Below are 22293 nucleotides of genomic sequence, written 5' to 3' on the forward strand. Positions count from 1 at the left end.
AAACTGACCACATTCCCGGTGCGCATTTCCGAACGCACCCAATGTGTCTACCTAAGTATGCAGCAGGGCATTACTAGGTCACATTTGTAACATGCACTATATTAATTTAGCATCCAATCAAAGGAAGAAAACAGGAAAAGCCTATATTGAAGAAAATATGAAAAGGGCTGTCTAGGTAGGACAGTATTGTGCTTTTAGAATCGGACAACTCATGCATTGTTAACAGTAAATGCTGTGCCAGATGGCCTGTACAAACACCCTGTCATATACAAGTGTATGACGACTGCAGAATTCTGCCTAATTCTGAAGCGTTCCGTACACAGAATGAGAGTTTGCTTGCGTTATCGTTTTAAACATAAACAATTGAATGTTTATATACCAATATTTGTTTTCTCAAATACTCATTCTGCTGAAGTCATGTCCTGTTTTGAGTGAACTGCTTCTTGCACTTAAACTAGATTCAGGTCTGAGAAACATTGCCTAATATTTGCTTGCAAATGACCCCACATGCAAAAAATCATTCTGTTTTTGCTTTTTTAAAGTGTTTCTTAAAATAACAAAGTCTTGCAGGTACTTTTACATTTTCATTTTAAAAGTCCTTCTGACAATAGGCTAACAATACAAAACAAAGACCACTCATATTTGTACCAATCTTATAATTTATTTAAATATATTTAATTTTTTAAATATATATGCTTTTTTAAACACCCATTTGATATATGCCAGACACTTTAATTTATGCTAGTTATAAGGTTTCCTTTTATGCTTTTTTACAATATGTACATATTGCACTTGGTGAGAATGTTTAGTGTACATAATGTACAGCAGAAACTTGTGACAACTTGGATATAAATATACAATGTACCACGCTCAACCAAGATTCACAGGAGGTCTGCAACTTAACATTTTGTTTGCAACCATTACTTAAAGGGAAAGTTAATTGATTTTAGACATATATAATTTGTGTCTTATACAATATATCTGTAGTATTTGGACCTTCAGAGAACAAAAGCACCAGATGTCGGTCAAAACATTGGATTGTCAGTTGGTCACCATCACACTTTCACAAACTGGCCTTTTATTTTTTTTAAAACAACCAGTTTGTGGTTAGGGTTATGTGCAAGAAGAGGCTAATGTTCTCTGTGGGTCCAAGTACAGAAATGTATTTTAGCAGACAAATTATAGGTCTAAACCCAACTTGAACCCAACCTTAAGATCGCATCTATGACTTTAATGTCCTGCAAAGACATCAAGAGGCAAGGATGTGTTCATGCGATTAATAATTTAATCATAATTTTCAGTGCACAAGTAGACGAAAGAATGCAGCTCTGCTGACTGGGGTCTGAGAGAGCCTTTTGTCCAGTAATATGCAGCACTGAGTGGAAGTGGCAGGCTCGACCCAAAACATCAATATACCACTACCAATGTTAGAAGCCATGTCACATCCACACCTAAAATACAGCTCACATTTTGATTCTTTGTCTCACACACACACACACACACACACACACACACACACACACACACACACACACACACACACACACACACACACACACTCACACTCACACTCACACTCACACACACTAAAGAAGGAGAAAAGAAAAGAAAATAACTCCAATCCCTTTTTGTTTTGGGAAAAAAGGAACAAGGTCTCAAGATGGTTGTGTCAGTCATTGGTACATTTTCATACCATCTCTTTTCCGTGTCCAACTGTCCACCTTCACGCTCTACAGTATATCATAGTCTGTCTTTTTGCTGCTTTCTGCAGAGACAAGTGGTGTCCTCCAGCTGAGGCCAGGCAGGGCCAGGGATGGTTGTACTCCACACACCTCAGTAAGAGAGACCACTCTGGAGGAGAATGCAGTGCCTAATAGCAGACAGGGATGGTCAGAGTGCTTAGCTTCCCTGTTACTGTCCAAGGCACTTTTTGTCCGGGTTTTTTCTTCTGGATAGTTCGGGTTTGGCTTGAACCTACAAGAAAGAGTAAGTAAGATTTAGTGCTGTCTCCAACTTGGCAGCACCCAAAAAATGTTATCCTTTGCATAAGCACAATGAAAAATGATTTGTTGCTGATCTGCTGTTAATAGTGTGTAGCTAGCTACAACAGCATGCATAAACAGTATTTGTTTGACACAAAAGGATAATAACATTGGCAAAACTTATCTGGCAGTACATTGAGGGTGCAGGAGACTAAAAGTGATTAACTGCTCACTGACCCTTATTAATAATGTTGTTTATCTGCCACTGGGCTACACATTATGTGGCATAACTTTTGCTTGTGTATTAATCCAAAACAAGGACTTTAGGCCCGTTTACTATGAAGAAATCACCCACATTGGCACATGCATCGAGTCTTTGCCTGTTTTAGTGAGCAATATTACTCTTCTTCTTACTTTATTCTTACATAATATTATTCGTCCCATTGGTTATGTACAGTATTTGACTGATATTCTAGACGGTTGTCGAACCATATGGATTTTCATGGGTCGCACATTTAGAGTAGTGTCAAATACTCTTTCAAGTTGGGACAGTATCGCCATATGTTTTACCTGTGCTGTGCTGTGAATCACCCAGACATATCATATCACCCATGAAGCTGACCTGCCTGCTGATCCCATTGTCTAACAGTGGCCCAGCGCCAGTATTTGCAGTCTTGCACATGTCTTTCATTGAAAGGAATGTCTCTCAAGGGTCTTGGCCTTCTAAAGCATTTCATGACAGAATTGACAGGACATGTCGTTCTGTACCTTGCGTTTGTTAACCCTCTATGCACCGTGGGCTGCCCGCCAACCGCGTGAGAAGCCGTGCACATCTTTTGAAGTCTGTGGAGAAGACGAGATGAAATGGAGTGACTTGTAGCAAATACGCAACTGCGCACGAGGTACATGCTGCATGCTCTGCCCCCCAGCCCCCCCCCCCACCACCGCTGCTCATCTGAAACATGTGCGATGATTCTAAAACAATGTGGATGAGCTCAGACTGGAGCATACCTCAGCATGGTTGCAAAACTTACATGCAGGTATTGTGCAGTCCCTGGTGTTGTGGTAGAGTCTGTATACATGCTTCCTGCACTTGGGACTGAAGTACAGAGGACCTGCAAGAGAACATGCATTGATATGAATCCAGGTCACACCCACCTGCCTGCCCACAACAATAACAGCTGCCTATACCATTCTCTTCTTATTTCTGACTGTCTATCTCAGCGGTTCACAAACCTTTTTGGCCGTGCACCCCCTGTTACTTCCTGACCTATAGCTGACGCACCCCCTCACATGGAAATATAAATTGCATAAGCTATATGGAGACATACATTTCCTAATTATCCACATATATGCACATATATGAACCTGAATATGGCATATATAGCCTATGTTGCATATACTTGCCATATATTGTAATATATTTAAAATTAAACCATAGCCTTTTCATGTCGCACACCCCCTAGAAGGTGCCCACGCACCACAAGGGGTGCACGCACCACAGTTTGGGAACCACTGGGCCCTCTACCTCTTTCTCACACACACTTTCTCTCTCTCAGAGTCATGGACACACATGCACGCACACACGCACACACACACACACACACACACTCTGACAGACACACACACACACACACACACACACACACACACACACACACACACACACACCTGTCGCTCATAGTAGCCTATAGGCTATACTAGTAGGCCACAATAACATGAGCTTACCTGTTAAATGTTTGAGAAACTTCTCTTTCTTCCTCAGATCTCTGGGGAATACTTCTGTTAAATATAAAAAGGGACATCAGCTTTTAAACTGCGAGTAAAAGATATTGATATAGGCCTATTGCTTATACAGCTATCAGATGACAATGCCCATAAATGCATTTTATGAACTTCTTATGCGTTTGTACAGGCTATAGGCAAGAACATTCTTTAAGTTCAAGGTGGTCAAGCTATAGGGCCCCAAAGTCAGGACTCGGGACATATTAACCACTTCAACCCCAGGCACTAGGCAGCATGCCCGTGAGGAACGACAATTGCAGCTATTTTGGGCTAAAAATGTAGATTGTAAAAGTCGGTCCAAATACAGTTGTCACTCAGAATAGGGGGGGCTTTAATGGGTCACTGCTCACCAATAATTTGATCTCCTCTGTCCGCCTTGTGGTTGCGTAAATCCCTTGGATCCACCGACCGGGATGTGGATGATGACGCCGGGGACACCTTATCGGCGCTGTTCGGGCCCCGGCTCGAATCCACGTGTCTCACCATGTCAGCTATCCGCCTCAGCAGGTTCTTGTCGTCCCTTGCAGTCGTGGAGGGAGCCACCGTGTGCGCGCTCTCGCCGCGGTGGCCGCTAATAGTGCACAGGAGCAGCACGAGTCCCATCATGACGGGCTTGCGCAGTCCGCTCATCGCTCCCGCAGACTCCGAGAAAAGCGGCGAGCTCCTTCTCCTCTTGTCTCTCAGTCAGTTCGGACACAGTTTAGAACACACCTGCAAGAGAGGTTTGAGTCACAACTCAGCCCCCCAGCGCACACATTTCTCTCAGACTCATTACCAAAAGTTGTTCGTCCATCATTGATGGTGTGATAATATGTATAGGCTAATAGCCCATGTATGCCCCATTCAGTCATGTGTCACATTATTGTGTGAACGCCCCGTGATCTCTGTATTTCTATAGCCTATCGAATTAGAGGCAATTCGATAATTAGAGTTCTGTTCAGGACCGTGTAAAGCATGCAGACCAAATATCCCTAGATGAGCTTTAGGCACTTTTGTAATGAAATATACAGGTAGCCTATATATGGCGAAAGTTGTTAGGATCATTTTAGTCAGAAGAAGGGAATGTTGGTGAATGCAAGCAGGCAGTATAAAAGTGTGATTACCTTAGAGCTTGTAACCTCTTGGGAGTATAGGAAACAATACTTCCAGTGCGTCCAACAAGAAAACGGGAATAAAGTCACGCGTAAAATCAATTCAGCGCTTGGCGGTGTCCAGCCCCATATGGATCCTTTTTTAAATAAATGATTGAGTGGGTAATATAATGTCTCTTGAAGTTATAAGTGTTGGCTCGGCATCTGTGGTCATCTTCTAATCCTTGAATAAACAGAAAGGGTGGGAAAATAACCGCCGTCCGTGCACGGATCCACAACTCCGTCTTAGCAAAGTGTCAGATCGTTTGCCAAGGTGCCGCCGCTCACTTTTTATTCTGTCTTGCGGACGTAGTGACCTGTCCCTTGTGGATTACCATGCCATGCCAGGTCTTTAATTATAGAATCGCGTTATAACTCTCCTCCTGAAGAGAAAGTTCACATCAGTTTGGTCACTCAGTGCCTGGAGAAGTTTTCTGCGCCCCCTCCCTTCTCGTCACTCCACTTCTATCTGCAGTCCGCCGTTACAGGAAGCTTTCCTTTGATTGGAATTCCAATCAGCCGACATGCACCACAGAGATACGGGCATCCGTATTGGTAATGCAGTGCTCTCATAACCTCCGCGCTATTCTCAGAACATCCTTTCGATTCACGTTCCTTGCTCGCTTAAAATCCACAAGGTTATATTGGCTGTACATACTAACAGGCTATTAGCCTACACCGGTTCCATTTTTAGAGATCAAAACACGCACTGATATTAAAGCATTTTTTTTAGTCCGTTTCCATCGGAAGCAACGGGTGTAACAACCCGCAGCTGAACTTTATCCTCCGTCTCTAGATGATGTAGATTAGTTTGTAGCTAATACCCTATGGTCGGTAGAACACTCTTTAAGTGACGGCATGCAATTGGCTGGCCTAATTCCCTCCCCCAAAAAGAAAAACATTATACAGAACTATGAAAAGAAGCTAAATAAATCCCCGTACATGGTTTAAGTGCAAACTGATGCAACTACATTCTCATTTCACAATTCACTCTTTATGTTTTTACATAATTAGATGAAAATAAAGACATGGACAATCCCCACGGTATATTAGAATTTCATTCATTCATGCCCCACCGTGCGCATTGTGGCCCTGCGTAAAGGGAAACTTGGTGCTGAAAGGACAGCGCGCGCAATTAAACCCAACTGCGCACCTCGGGAACTGTGTCCAACAATGTCCGTATGCATCTGCTTACATGCTTACCTGGTGGGCAAACATTTCTTGTAGCTATATATACAAAAACAATTATATACGAGTAATGTAGGCATATAGGGAAATACGTTAAACTTAACTTATAATTACAATCTAGTATGGCTTGCCACGTGGTTTTGTTTGTCGAGAGCGAGACCACACAGTCCTAACAGCCACATTCATGCGAAGATTATTATAGACGAAACTATTCTTCCTTTAAAGATACGGTATAGGTATTATAATTTTTTGTAACTATATGTTTTGTGGTCATGTTTCTTGTATAGCCTACACAGCATATAATTTATTTCAAAACATATTTGCTATTCTCGCAGCAAACGTTTATTAGCCTATATAAATAAAATGAATGGAAATTATGTCTAAAAATGATTGAATGACTGTTTTATCAAGCCAGTATAGTTGGGTGATTTCATCTCAACAGGGGGCGCCACATTTACAGGTTCATATAGGCTGAACCCGTGTTACAATATAGGCCTATATAGCCTATATATATATACTGCCACCTTTTGCCCGTCTTTTTTCTGCAAATAGTTTTCTAAATGTTTACATTTGTTCATACATGTTCAACAGCAATGAAAATCAATGAACAAGCCTATTCATATAGCTATATAATTATATATATATTGACCAGAAAAAGATGTTGGCGTCTCCATGTGACACCAACAATGTGGTCACTGAACATTGTCTGCATATGCCTGTCCGTCCCTTATGTCATTTTATGACATTCCTCCATTTGCAACATTTCTGGTCTTTGTGGGAATGATTGCAACATTGCAATCTGACAGGCTAACTGATAAAGCCTTGATGTTTTGTATATGTATAAACATTTTAACATTTAACAATAGAACACCAAACCTGCAGGTGATTTTCACCCGGACAATTATGATTTTCATAATGTTGCTGATGGGTCCTTCAGGAGGATGCTCAGTGACATCAAGGTAGGTGTGCTTCCCTGCCCACATCATTGGTTAAACCCTGCATATTCTCACACTGGGCCCTCTCTTTTCATTGGACCATTAATGTCCCAGGAATGGGTGGACCAAAGGAGAAGTTCTCAGCTCCATTCTTTTATGAATATTTGTAAAACAATACCCACATTTTCACCGATTCCCCTCACCCCTTTTCTTTTTTTTTTCCTTTTTTTTTTGAAATTTCTTGTTGAAATATTAACGAGTACCTCAAAGTACCTCAAATTGCCATGTAGGCCTATTGCTGTACCTTAATATATTTTGATGAGAAATATTTGTTATGGAATATTAGTGATGGTGTGACAAAAGTCGGGTTTAGTGTAGGGTTAAACAGATTTATGGACAGATATATTGATGGAAAATAGGCCTATGCCAAATCATTATCAACTGTTATTAGGGTTGGGTAAGAGAAGCTGCACAGAATAATGATATTAATTGACTTTCTTTTTCTTAATGTTTATCCCAAGATTTTGCAACCCATTTGTCAATTATCTAATGTAATCCTGGGTGCTACACTTCCTCTGCCAACCTGGGGGGGGCAGCGGACTGACCTCATGCTTCCTTCTATGCATGAGGAGTCCAAGCTGCTGCTTTTCACCTGACAGGGGAGAGTTTCCCCGGAAGGACGTAGCGTGTGGAAGGAACACGTTATTCCGACAAGTTCCTTTCCCCTCCATCAGGCGCCCCGGTTGGAGGTATAGTTTAGAGACCAGGATTACTGCATGTTTTTTGTGAGGGTATACCTACCCTATGGGGAGAACATGCCAACCCCGATATTAATTGACTTTAACTCCTACAGCCACAGTCCATAGGGGCACTATCGACTGTGGCTGCTGTCTGACTTTTGATTGTCCCATTAACCAACAAGACTAATCCTGATCCCATATCACAAGTGATGCACACCAACAGCACTTGTTCTATGAAAACAGGGAGAAAGTTCCGGACACAGCAAAAAAAGGGAGTGAAAAGAAAGTGCAATACAAGACATTGACAAGCCATGCATTAATAAAGGCTTATTATTATTGTTATGTCTGTGTTTTCTCTGTTCTGCCTCTCTGTCTCTCCTCTATCTTTCTGTCAGGCACCTCCAGTCACCAATTAACCTGCTATCTGGTCAAAACTATTAGCATTGGCAATTGTGCAATGTGCTCCCCCCTCCCATTTCTGCTCATGCTCCTCTGAATCCACCTCTAGCAATCACACCCCTTTGCTGGCAGATAAAAGGCCTGGGTCTGCCATCAACCACTCTCTCTTTAACCCCGTAGGCACACTGGACGCGTCAGGAGCGTCAGAAGAAGCTGAAGCCCTTCTTCTTCGTGGGGTTTTTAGACAGCTGGACCGGTGGTGGATGGAAAAGAAGCTCGGAGAGCGCGTCCGTGAAGCTGTCCGTCGTGTCAGTCGGGCGCGGAGGTGGAGCTTCTTTTCCATCCACCAGCTGTCTAAAAACCCCACGAAGAAGAAGGGCTTCAGCTTCTTCTGACGCTCCTGACGCGTCCAGTGTGCCTACAGACAGTTTCACACACTTCACCTCTCATTCTAGTGCTGTTTGTGCTTGTGTATCCCTTTGTAGTTCATTCTGCAATCTGCATCAGCCTACTGAGATCTTGAGGCTGGAGCATTGAATGCTCTGATTAAACGTGATTTAACTATTTATTTTGTCTCTCCACAGACCGTGTCTCCATGCTGGCCACTCCCACATTCTATTTCACCACACTGCAGACCCATACACCTGTCTCCCACTGCCTCATCAGCCCAACCTTCTCATTACACACCTGTGCCTACTTCCGCAATCAAGCCACCACCTACAAAACTGGACTCATTCTGCCTCATTCCTAGCTAGAAGATAACCATGTGTGTATTCCTGTTCTCAGTATTTTCCTAGTGTTTTCCTAGTGTTCCTAGATAATTTCCTAGTTTGGATATTGACCTCCTGCCTGTTTTTGGACTCTGATATTCTGCCTGCCCCCTTGGATTTGTTTGCCTGTTTTGAACTGCTTTCTTACTCTTTAAATTTTTATCCCATGATTTTGTAACCCAGTTTTCATTTCACCCAGTGCCAATTATCTAATGTAATCCTGGGCGCTACACTTCCTCTGCCAACCTGGGGGGGCAGTGGACTGTCCTCATGCCTCCTTCTATGCATGAGGAGTCCAAGCTGCTTCTTTTCACCTGACAGAGGGGAATTTCCCCGGCCGGACATAGCACGTGGAAGGGACACGTTATTCCGACCAGTTCCTTTCCCCTCCATCAGGCGCCCCGGCTGGCCAGGGGGAGGTAGTTTTAGAGACCAGGATTACGGCATGTTTTTGTGAGGGTATCTATCTACCCTAGGGGACACGGGGAGAACATGCAAACTCCACACAGAAAGTCCCTATCGCCAACCCCCGCCTCGGGTATGGGCATGCCGCCAGTGCCCACAGCGTCCCCAACGGGAATCGAACCCAGGACCTTCTAGCTGTGAGGCGACAGCACTACCAACTGTGCCACCGTGCCCCTTGAACTGCTTTCTTGGTTTTGACCTCTGCCTGCTGTACTTCGATGTAAGCATTTCCCTTGGTTTTGATCACTATTAAACTTGTTGAACTTACTCTGCCTGTGTTGCCTGCATTTGGGTTCCATTTTGATACACACCGTGACAGCATCCTCTGACATCTAATGTCCATTTGACACTGATATCTTGTCAGATCAATAGAAGTATTCCAGAATTATGCAGTTGCTTATTTGCGATTAACTTCACATATACACCAACACGAAAACTTTATTATCAATATTATACTTTACATATAGTTAAGCAATTTGTCGACCACACAATACCCAAACCCCCCCACCCATGCCAACTGAGAATGTAGGTTGTGCCTTTTCATTGAAAAAAGAAGTCTACAGGTCCTTGATTCTATGAAGACTTTCACACACAGATGGAACCCGCAAGGCACACGAAAGAGGGGAAGACTGCAGAACACCTGGTGCAAGGACCTTGATAATGACATCAAGCAGTGTGTATACTATACACTGACATGGAAACAGCTGGAAAACAAGGCCCAGGGCCAGGATAGAGGACTCTGGCGGACTGTAGTCAACGGCCTATATGCTCCATGAAAAGGAGCGATAGGCATAAGTAAGTAATACTTTCACACAATTGTATTGCATTTCTAACACATATTATCCTCCTTGACCTGTGGCCTCTCTCTCACGCACGCACGCACACACACACGAGGCACCGCCGAGCGAGCTAAAGCGAGCGAGCCGCTGTGCTGAACGTTGTGAAGTTCGCTTGAGCCAACTCAGCCAATCAGAAGCTGTGTCTCTCGTTTTGTCTACTGCTCCTAATAGTTAGGATGGGTCAAATGCAGAGAAAGGATATTCCTCCACACTGATCAATACAAGTTACTCAAAAAAGGAGTAAAATAAATCACGCCAATTTCATGCTGAACACAACTCTGCGAGCAAACTAAGCGTGCTAGATTTACACCACATTTGCATTACATTTAACACGCTGTTGAAGGCAGTTATTGTAGGCTGCCGCAAGAGTTTGTGTTCTGATAGTGGATCACTAAATTATGGCGAAGACACAGTACTTAAAATGTTGCATCCCACAAACATGTGGCCCTTCTACTATTTCTACAAAACGTTCCGTTTTCTGCAAACATCAACAAATAAACCTGTGATCCTTGGAATTTCTGGTCTGTGTGCAACCTTGATAGATGTTCTGTTTGTAAACTACAGACCCTATAGTCATGCAGCTATTGTACACTATATGCCTGCATGTGGGGAATTGTAGGATTACAACAGGAATAATTGTGATTTAGCCGTTTCAGACATGCATTTTAGAGCTTCATTCATCGCCCGCCAAATTGGCTCGTAACTTGACCTTGTTACCCGCCACAGTCAATCTTCATCTGAATTTGGCATGTTAGCGGGTGCTAATTTGAAGCTCTGTTGTGACTGCACTTTCCTCCTCCTGCTGCCTGTAGCACCAGCAGACTTGTCCAGTGCTAACATGGTGTTGTGTCAACAAACTGAACTCAACAAGTCTGTTTCACATCTTAACTTATCTCATTCTCCGTCAGGCCAGAAGGCCAGAGGTGGAGATTACGTTTTTGTGTGTGTCTGTGTGTGTGTGTGTGTGTGATCTCCCAAACTGCTAGAACGATCAGAATAAAACATTGTGTGCGTGACTCCAGTAGACCTAGGAAGACACTCCACCCCAGATCTTTCAAATCTACCTCATGATGGCGCTATACCAAGCCACTTTCAGTTTTGGCCCATGGCTCTTGAACCTAATGGCGTACAATCAAAATATACACATGCACGTTTTAGTTTTTTAATGTTTTTTTGTGGCTTTCGAGGGATAGACAGCAGGCTGACAGGAAATGGGGAGAGAGATGGGGGCGGTGATGACATGCAGTAAGTCGATCGGGAGCCGAACCCGCGGCACAATGCCAGACTGGATTACCAGCCAAGGTGCCTGGACCGCTGAGCCATGGCCCAGGCCACACACCGTTTTTGTTATGTGTTTGATCATGAATTTAAGACTAATTCAAAGTCAAGTTGTTGAATAGAGAAAAGAAGCGCTGCCACGGTCCTTGCAGTTGTGAACTGAAAACAAGTGCTCGTTGGCGAGGGTTCAATCATGAAAAAATATAAAGAGGTCCAAGAGCCTTTATTATAACGGCACGGCAAAGATCATTAAAATACAGACCAACGCGTTTCGGGTATACAAGCCTTCGTCACGATGGGACCCTGTCGAAGGCAGGGTCCCATAGTGGGAAAGGTTGCAAATAAATGCAGTATCAACATGCTTATCAGCTTTGGACAGGTTTGTTCGTTTCTAATAATCTTCGCTGCCACGTTTAGCTTTTGAAAGATAACTTGATGCCCTGAAAAAGGATGTGACCTCCCCACAGCTCATGGGAATGTTTTTTTTTTTACCTTTGAATGAACAAGTACAAGTACAGGTTGCTAATTAAATTTCCTTAAGATGTTATTGAAGGGCTTTTTCTATTCTTCTATTCTTGAAGAATGGGTCTTTGATAGTACTTGCCATACCAAAGGAAACAAACTCCTATAATCAGGATGATAAAATATTTCCTTTCATGAGGGTCAGCTGGTACATGGACCCCTTGTCAAAGGAATGTAGATTCTCAAAGATAAACATTCACATGCACATCCACATGCTCATTCAATTACGTGTTCCTTCCACGCGCTACGTCAGTCCGGGGAAACTCTCCCCTGTTAGGTGAAAAGAAGCAGCTTGGACTCCATGCATAGAGGAAGCATATGAGGTCAGTCCGCTGCCCCCCCCCCCCCCCCACACACACACACACACACACACACACACACATCGTGTGATAAAAATATGTCAAAACAGCATGATGCCTGATTTGATATAGAATAGATTCCTCACATGATACTTGCCTCAAGCATCATTCACCTGGCATTCTCTCCTTTCGCCTCACCCTGCTTGTTAAACATGCAGTTGTCTCCTAGAAGTGTTTTTTATAATCTATAAACGTTGTTGTCATGTTGTCCAAATGACAAATGAGATTGCATTATTGTTCACACTATGTAGCCAATAAAAAAAATTGTTCTACACCCCTGCCCGTGGGGTACAGGATTAGAAAAATGCGCTCCCCTGAGTGCAGATCTCCGCCAGGTGGGGTTGGCTACACAGGGCCTGCAAAACTTGGAAGTCAATCATAGCCAATCGGAATATGAAAAATCTAAGGCCTCGTGATTCACACGTACCAAACACCAATCAAGCAATGTGTGGTCGTTTGTTTGGGCCACCACAATGCTTTTCCAATGGGAGTCACATGGTTTGATCAAACATTTGTGTTTGATTGCTCCCCCCTCATCAAACAAAAAAGTTTGGTCAAACCATGTGACTCCCATTGAAAATGAATTGGAGCAGCAATCAAACAGCAATCAGACATCGCACACGGACCGAACATTTGTTGTGTAGGTGTGTACGTAGCCTTACTAATACATCTTGATCACATCACTCCAGAGATCTAGTCAGGCGGAAATGGTGCCAAGGATGTTGCGTCCAAGGAATCAATCAAGGAAATAATTGATTGTACAACCTATGCGTGATGTTATAGGTCAAAACGTGAAGTGATCTGTTGTAGCACCACCATGAGGCTGATTAAAAATATTGGGAGTGGCAGTTCTTCCACGGCCTACTGGAAGTGTCTGTGTAAAGCTCCACAACAATCAGACGCTGTGCTCATGATTTGTGAGATAGGCTATTTTGTGCACAGCGGGCCCCTTGAAATTGGAATTGGAATGGAATCTGAAAAATCTTTTGACTGATACATCTTCATTTAACCCGATGTGTGGGTTTTGTGTAGGATAAAGTGTGTTTTGTAGAAAACAAGATGTTCTAGACATCTTGTCATGCAGAAATGGGTGTGGCCTGTATTTGCAGTTGCATCACAAGCCAAGAATTTGTTTTGGACTGTATTAGCCATGGTTCACATGGAGCTTCACGAGCGCCATGGCATGCGGAACTACACATTGTTTTGCACACCTTGCTACATTTACGTTAACGTTAACGTCTGGTTCAGAATTCAAACATAAGGTGCACTGCACCCCCAGGCCACGGATGTTACCATTTTGCGTGCAATGCACCTCCCAACCGATAGGGTTGTGTAGTTGAAAGCAGCTGGGAGGTTTGCTCTAGCTGTTGCTGTTCTCCCCATAGATATTTAAAAAAAATAGATGGCTGTGACGCACGCTCATGCTTCCGCGGTGCTTCGCAAGGAATCTCGGGGAAATTTTGCCCTCCCTTGAGCACATACGCTCCAGAGCCGGAAAGGGCGTCTACCTTTATATGTCTATGGTTCTCCTCCTCTGGGATAACCAGACCAGACATCTGCTTATCTCTGCTCCTGACCGCTGACTGGCCGCAGTCATTGGTCAAATATAAACTGAAGCTCAAGCTTGGTTCACCTCAGTCGTCAATGCTGACTGGATTCACATGGACACCTGCTTGTCAAACATGTTGTCTCCTAATTTACAAGATATTTTTCAGAATCTATAAACTTTGTTGTCATGTTGTCAAAATGACAAATGAGTTCATGTGTACTGATTGCAATATTGCAGGTTTGTGGTTGCAGAGTTCACACTATGTAGCCAATAAAAACATGTGTTCTACACCCATGGGGTACAGGACTAGAAAAATGCGCTTGTCTGAGTGCAGATCTCTGCCAGGCGGGATTGGCTATCCAGGGCCTGCAAAACTTGGAAGCCAATCGGAATGGAATGTTAAAAATCACACCCGTCGAAGTACGATTTTATCATCGTACATTATCATACAGTGATACAGACATACATCATCTCATTTTGGCCAATCATAATTTGCTTCGTCACCTTCATCTTCAATGTTTGTGTTATGCAATGTTTTTGTTTACACGAACACTCAAAATTGTCCATTCAAATCGTCAAAGGGATTTAATGTTTGTGTAGGACAACATTTGTGTTATCACACCAAAAGCTGGACACTGTACAGTAGTTGTGAACGCACCTGTCACAATTGTGAACAGAGCAGCAGCTGCAGCCGGTGAAAACAAGCCCAAACTACTCCATAATGTACAGCAGCCTACTGTGTAGGCTACAGTAGCTGTGAACGTACCTGCCGCGATTGTGAACAGAGCAGCCGCAGCTCAGTGCAGTCAGGGGAGCCCATGGGGCACCCTCGCCTCTTCTAACTTCCTCCCCATTATCAAGGTATATGGAAAGGAGGAAGTCACCAACGTCATTTTCGCTATAATGCAATTCCAGACAGCATATTCGTTTCACCGGCCGGAAGTTCAGTGGAATGCATGTAGTCAGTGAGAGCCCAGTGACCAGCTCATGAACAAACACTATTTCTGAATGACTGACACCTTGTGTAAACTATAAAGTAATCGCTTCTGGATCTGAAGACATATAACACATTATTGTCTGCTGTGTTGCTTTTCGATGTGTACACTGTGTAATTTTATAGAGGTATCTAAAGAGCACAAACTAGTCATTGCCATTCTGTATGGATTTATAATTGTATTTTACCGACAGGCGACGGGTGGGCGGTGTGTGTTTGTTCCGATGTTCCAACAGTGCAACGGGCATTAAGGTTTTTTTTTTCCACTGTCATATCACACAAATACGAAATTACTAAGTTTCTCCAAAATGAAACAAAATAAAATCACGAACAAAAACTAAATCTTCACTTTACTTACTGAATGGATGACCACATGAAATACCTTCACAGACCACCAGTGGTCCACGGACCACCAGTTGAAAACCTCTGTGTACCACCATGAGGCTGATTCAAAACAATTGGGGGTTCTTCCGTGGCCTACTGGGAGTATCTGTGCAAAGATTCATGATTTAATTGTGACATAGGCTATTTCGTGCACAGCGGGTCCCCTGAAATGGAATTGGATTGGAATCTGAAAAATCTGACTTGATACATCTTGATCTAACCCTGTGGGTTTTGGCAACAATATGTAGGAGTAGTAGAACATCTTGTCATGCCGAAATGGGCATGGCCTGTATTTAGTTGGGGTTGCATCACATTTGCCATGGTTCATGTGGCACTCGTCCTTCACGAGCGCCATGGCGGAATTTCACCCTGCTTTGCGCTGCACCTTGCTAGCGCACCTTGCTACAACGTTAACGTTTACATAAAGGTTCAGAAGAAGAAGTAGGTCGGGAGTGGCTTATTGTCGGTATCAGCCGGTAGCACGCGGGAGTCTATCCCCGGATTCCCCGCTAGACCCCTGGGAGATGGATTGCTGAGGTGGAGCGCCACACCTAACATCAGCTCCCAGTACTTCCCGCACGACTTGCTGCACCAAGCCGTGCTACTCATTCGCTGAGTTGGCGGTGCCCGGGATCGAACCCATGAAATTGTGGTCCAAAGGCAAGAGCTCTACGACTAAGCTATAGCTATACCCGGACACAAATTTGCTCGGGCGGGTATTGGCACCCATGCCTTCTGGTGGCCATTTTCTCAAAACGTTATAATGTATCAGAGTGCAATACACCTCCCAACTGATAGTGTCACGTAGTTGAAAGCATATAGTGGAAGAACTGAGAAAATGGCCACCGATCGGATTCAAATGCTTTTATTGAACAATACGAAAGGCAAGGCATGGGTGCTAATTCCTGCCCGATTAAAATTGTAACATCCGTGGTCCGGGGGTGAGCACTTTATATTTGGAATCGGAACCTTTATGTAGAATAGATGTTAATATTGTAAATGTAGCAAGGTGTGCAAAACAGGGTGAAGTTGCGTCATGATTATGAAAGTCGTGTTTCAGGGGTATAGGACTATAGGTGGAGCTCGTTACTTTTTATGGGCTGCTAACAGGCTCGACAAGCCCAAAGCTTCTACCTGGGTTATTGATAAATGTGTTATCGAGTTTGTAATGAGCTCGAATTTCGAGCTCCATCCCTTGCTTGACCTTTGACCTACTGGTATATACAGTATGGTTCAAGAGTTATCGGCTAAAACGTGAAACGGCCTGTTATAGCACCACCACAAGGCCGATTGAAAAACAATGGCCTACTGGAAGTGTGCGGGCAAAGTTTAACACTGATTGTTCCAGCGGTGCCAGAGATTAGCTACTCACAGACACTCAAAAAGGACTGTATGTTGCAAGGTCTTTATTTACATGTGGGTTATATCCACTCCATATCATCACTCACCCATCCTTCGCTGGTACAGCCACGTCAAAAGACTCCCCCCTGAACACCCCACTCACGCTATCCTCCACTTTGACCCAAAAGCTGCTCGCTGCAGGAAACGCCCCCTCGGTGACCCCCGCACCCGATGGATTGACGCCATCACCACCAGGGGGGACATACACCTTGACTTGACGTTGGGACTTGTCGTTGGCTGAAGCAGAGCCCTTGGCACTGGACCGACCCAAATGGCAAAGATGGGTGAAGCTGATTGGCGCTACTCATGGCATCACCCCCGCTGCCAAGCAAGAGACCTGATGATGATGATGTGTTATATCAAAATAGCAGGCTAGGATAAAATATCCTAGAAGTTATAAACATATTATTTACTTGCGCAAGCAGAGCGCGCAAGTAATGTTTTCGCCCGGTCTCTTCCGCCGTGACAGCTGTCCCGCCATTCGATGCAGAAAAACATCAAATCTGTGCCTGTTTTGCTGGGACCAAATGACCACAAATGACCATATTTCTTACGTCATCATTTAGAGCTAGTCATACATATACTATATACATAATCAGTAAAAATAAAATAGCAAATTGTGCCTGATCTGTTGGGACCAGAGTACGTGGTGTGTGTATATGTATTACTAGCTCTTAATGATGACGTAAGAAATATGGTCATTTGTGGTCATTTGGTCCCAGCAAACCAGGCACAGATTTGCTGTTTTCTTGCATAAACATCAAATGGCGGGACAGCTGTCACGGTTTTTGGTGCAAAGTAACCACAGTATACCGCTAATCAACTTACAACTACACACTTTATACAGTATAGAGTATAGAGTATATATGTATACGTATATAGTATATGCCTATATACTATATATATGTAACCCTAGGTCTCAGGCGACCAGCCCCAGCTAGGTCTCTGCGTTGTGTTTATGTTTGTTGGAATATACCAGGGCAGGAAAGAGACGGGTAACAAGACGTCCAATGGTGGTTGAGTTGAGCAAACCTTCATTTATTGAAGCTTTTGGAACACAAAAGGAAACTCACATTCAGTTTCATTCAGCACTTGACTTATTTCCATCCAATGAACACTGTAACACAACATAATGTAGGCCTATTCAATAAACCTCAGCTGGTTAGTCAGCCACATGCAACCCTACACTACTGTCAGCATCTATGTGGATTAGCTCACACAGTTAGCCATTAGCATAGGACATTGCAACAGTAAATACAGAACAAATAGTGCAGAAACAGTAGATTCCTTTACACCATAAATGACTCATGTAACAAACAATCTATGTAATGTTCTATAGTAAACTCAGACTTTGATAAGACTATTTTAAATTGTTTTCATTTGCACAGTACAGAATTATCCCTCCTTACCTTTTGGAACACAAAAGGAAACTCAGCCTATGGTGGCTGCAGAGGGACAAAAGGCAAAACACAGCAGCATACCTAAACAGTAAACCTACGCCATCTACTGGCAAACATACATCACTCCCTTACATACACCCCCTCGTTCTTTGATGGCGTCCCAGACATCAGAGATTATTACATAAAAGTCCCACAACTCTGTCAATAAATCGTAACCTTAGACAACACAAAATGTGAGTGAGTGTGAGTGAATGCTTGTTACGGTGTGACTGGGTGTGAATGTTGCCCTCTGCTGAGATTCTTCCTGGCTCTTTGCCATATGCTCCGGCCCCGGTCAATCTTCTGCTGAGCCGATTCCATAGCTCTCACTTGATAGTTCAGTCTTTTAGGTGGGTGCCTGTTCCTTGGAGGGTTTCTCCGGGCATGCACTGGAACAGGGGAGGAATCACTCCACGAGTCATCTTCGTCCTGCTCCTCAGTGTTGGACTCCTTAGGTTCTTCCTCTCGGTCTCCTCCTTCATTGTCTTGCTCATTAATTTCCTCTCTTCGTTCTGTGTCACACTCCTCCTCTCCATCTCCTTTCACTCCGCTTTCTCCATCCAACACACCACCTGATGTGCTGGCCTCCTCCACAGACTCCCCTTCTTCGCCCGTCTGTTCCGACCCCATTGGGAAGAACATACACTGGGTGAGAAGGTTTTGATGCATCACCCTTTCTTTTGCTCCATTCTCTGCCCGAACCACATATACTGGGATCCCCGTCTGCTTCTTAACTACAATGTAGGGTTGTGATTCCCATCTGTCCCCCAACTTCTGTCTGCCTTCAACCTGACAGACTTTAATCAGAACTCTGTCTCCTGGCTCAAGCGTGCGGCTCTTTACACGGCGGTCATAGTGCTTCTTTTGTTGCTCCTTGGCCTGTACAGAGCTCTTGTTAGCCTGGTCGAAAGTATATTTCAGGCAGTCTCGAAGGCGTTGGACATAGCTATTGTACTCACAGGGTGGGTCGGTAGATGCTAGACCAAACACAAGATCAACTGGAAGTCTAGGATGCCTGCCATACATTAGATAGTATGGGCTGTAGCCGGTGGAGTCATGTTGAGTGCAGTTATATGCGTGTGTCATTGTGTCTAGATACTCCGGCCAACGAGGCTTCAGGTGGGGTTCCAAGGTGCCTAACATGTTCATCAGAGTCCGATTGAACCTCTCAGTGGTTCCGTTTCCCTGTGGATGGTAGGGACTGGTGTGTGTTTTGGTGATACCTGTGAGCTTGCAGAGGTCTCTTACGATTGCACTTTCAAAGTTCCGTCCCTGATCAGCATGGAGCTTTGCTGGGAAACCGAACCGGCAAAAGAAATTCTTCCACAGTACCCTGGCCACGGTAGTTGCCTTCTGGTTCCTGGTTGGATAGGCCTGGGCAAACCGGGAGAAATGGTCAGTGACCACCAGCACATTTTCAACCCCGCCAACAGACTTTTCCAGCGTCAGGAAATCAATACAAACGAGCTCCATGGGGACACTTGTATGTATACTGACCAAGGGAGCTCTGAGGCCTGATGTGGGGGTCTTTCTGAGACAACAGCGTTCACACTGCTCACACCACTCTTTTATATCTTGAAACATCCTAGGCCAGTAGAAACGTTCTCGAATCAGAGTGAATGTGCGTTCGAATCCCAGGTGGCCAGATTCGTCATGTAGAGCAGTTTTCACCATCCTATGTAGTTTCCGGGGCAGCACTAGCTGTTCAGTGATTCCACGCTGACCATCCTTGACTCTGCGGTACAGGGCACCATCTTTAACCACCAACCTCTTCCACTCTTTCAGGAGAAGAGAGCCTCGTTCTCCCCAGTTCTCTCTCTCAGTCTTCCCTGGTTTGGTGCTCAATGTTCTGCATTGCAGAACTGGGCTTATGTCAGGATCATCCGCCTGCCCTGCTTTTATTTCCTGTTTGGTCATCGAGGGAAGGGACTCAGTTCCAAAATCTGTGTGTTGTTCTGGTTGGTGCATTGGTTGGCCAGCTTGGGCTGCGTCTTCACCCTGACTCCCTGCACCACTGTCATGCACCTGGTCTGGTTCTACCAGCTGCCCTTTGACCCGTCGCGACCTTACTCTCAGAGGGCATGACTTAAGTGCATTCCCAACATCCTGGTTAGACATTCTAGAGAGAGCATCCGCATTGGCATTGCACCTCCCCTGGCGGTAACGGATGTCAAAATCAAATACTGACAACTGTGAGACCCACCGTTGTCCAGTAGCATCGAGTTTGGCTGTGGTCATGACATATTTGAGGGGGTTATTGTCTGTGAGTACAGTGAACTTGTGTCCATACAGATGGTCATAGAACTTCTGAGTCACTGACCACTTAAGGGCTAGAAATTCCAGCTTGTGAGCAGGGTAACGAGTTTCTGCTGGGGCCAAACCCCTACTGGCATACGCTATGACCCTCTCAGTCCCACTCTGCACCTGTGCCAGAACAGCGCCAAGACCTTCTCCGGAGGCGTCTGTCTGCAACACGAAGGGCAACGTGTAGTCTGGATAGCCCAACAATGGAGCTGATGTGAGCTTCTCCTTCAGCATGTGGAATGCCTCCATGCACTCCTCAGTCCAGTTAAAGGGCCGTTCAGGAACAGACCGCATCTTTTTCCCTCTTGTCTTCCTTTTGGGGTCACCGGAGGTTAGCCGATACAAGGGTGCTGCAAGTTTTGCATAACTCTCCACAAATCTTCTATAGTACCCCGAGAAGCCCAAAAACTGCAAGACCTCCTTGCGGTTAGTGGGTTGCGGCCAGTCCTTCACTTTGATGATCTTGTCCGGATCTGTGCGGATTCCCCCTGAGGACACCAAATGTCCCAGGTACTGAACTTCCTCCCTCATGAGGTGGCACTTTGAAGGCTTCAGCTTCAGACCATGTTCCCGCAGTCTGTCAAATACCAACTGGAGCCGCTCCAGATGCTCATCAAAAGTCTTTGAAAAGATAATTAGGTCATCAAGGTAGATAAGGAGATGTGAGTAGTTTAGATCACCGAAGCAACAGGTCATCAACCTCTGGAATGTTGACGGGGCATTCTGTAGGCCAAAAGGCATCCTGTTTGCTTCATACAGACCCATAGGGGTGGTGAAGGCTGTTTTATGCCTATCCTTTTCCGCCACCTCCACCTGCCAGTAGCCAGACGTTAAATCAAGGGTTGAGAAGTATTTAGCCTGCCCAAGAGCCTCCAGTGCATCCTCAATTCTTGGGAGTGGGAATGCATCTCTGGTGCTGCAGGAATTCAATTTCCTGTAATCAACACATATTCTCAACGAGCCATCCTTCTTAGTCACAATGACCATTGGCGAGGCATAAGGACTTTTGCTTGAGCGGATTACACCTGACTCCTCCATGTCATGTAAGTGTTTGCGGACATCCTGCCACTGGGAGGGTGGCACCTTACGGTATGGGAGACGGAAGGGCTTAGCATCTATCAGGGGAATCTCATGTTGTAAAGTTGTGGTGTGACCAAAGTCCATTGAGTGTTGTGAGAAAATATCCTCATTCTTCTCCACAAACTGCCGGAGACACATACTTTGCTCCTCATCCTCAACAGCAGCTGCACTGAGATCCACACAACAGGGTGGGGGGGTTTCCCCAGGATGTAGGCGAACAACCTGGTCACTGCTTTGATACACTTTAGATTCCCCAAACTGTAGATCGTGTTTCTCATTGCCTGGCTGTTCACCACCCGCTGAATGCCAAGTGTCATCTCTCCGCTGCACCACATCCTGAATAAGGAAGGCGTCCGCCAGCTGAATATGTGGTTTAATCCGTACTGGTCTTGCAGATACATTCATGACTCTGATTGGAACATGGCCCTTTTTCACATCAGCAAGAACTCTGCCTATCACAAGGCCATCTGGCAGCTGAGAAACTGTGTGATTCTCGACAAGAGCAGTGTATGTCCTTTTCCTGGGACCCCCTTTCACTTTGCAAATCACATCCACTTCCTTGCATATATACTATATATATTTCTTACGTCATCATTTAGAGCTAGTCATACGTATACTATATACATAATCAGTCAAAATAAAATAGCAAATTGTGCCTGATCTGCTGGGACCAGAGTACGTGGTGTGTATATGTATGACTAGCTCTTAATGATGATGTAAGAAATATGGTCATTTGTGGTCGTTTGGTCC

The 22293-nt window shown here is 44.5% G+C and overlaps 1 protein-coding gene across 1 annotated transcript; it reads right to left on the bottom strand.

Moving 5' to 3' along the window:
• Positions 1-682: 682 nt before the first annotated feature.
• Positions 683-5624, bottom strand: alkal2a (ALK and LTK ligand 2a). The gene is made up of 6 exons (XM_083789833.1): positions 4871-5624; positions 4118-4478; positions 3711-3764; positions 3017-3097; positions 2751-2825; positions 683-1974 (listed from the first exon to the last, which is right to left on the bottom strand). Exons 2-5 carry the CDS (start codon positions 4395-4397, stop codon positions 2761-2763), a joined length of 480 nt encoding a protein of 159 aa, XP_083645959.1. The 5' UTR covers positions 4398-4478; positions 4871-5624; the 3' UTR covers positions 683-1974; positions 2751-2760.
• Positions 5625-22293: the final 16669 nt, after the last annotated feature.

This window comes from Protomyctophum parallelum (genome assembly GCF_964188405.1).
Source record: "Protomyctophum parallelum genome assembly, chromosome: 19".
In the NCBI taxonomy this organism is placed as follows: domain Eukaryota; kingdom Metazoa; phylum Chordata; class Actinopteri; order Myctophiformes; family Myctophidae; genus Protomyctophum; species Protomyctophum parallelum.

Coding starts and splice junctions, on each gene's coding strand:
- alkal2a (XM_083789833.1), bottom strand. CDS start 4,397: ATGAGCGGACTGCGCAAGCCCGTCATGATGGGACTCGTGCTGCTCCTG. Junction 3,765..4,117: donor CAGAGGAGATCAAATTATTG/GTGAGCAGTGAC, acceptor TATATTTAACAG/AAGTATTCCCCAGAGATCTG. Junction 3,098..3,710: donor GTTTCTCAAACATTTAACAG/GTAAGCTCATGT, acceptor GTTCTCTTGCAG/GTCCTCTGTACTTCAGTCCC.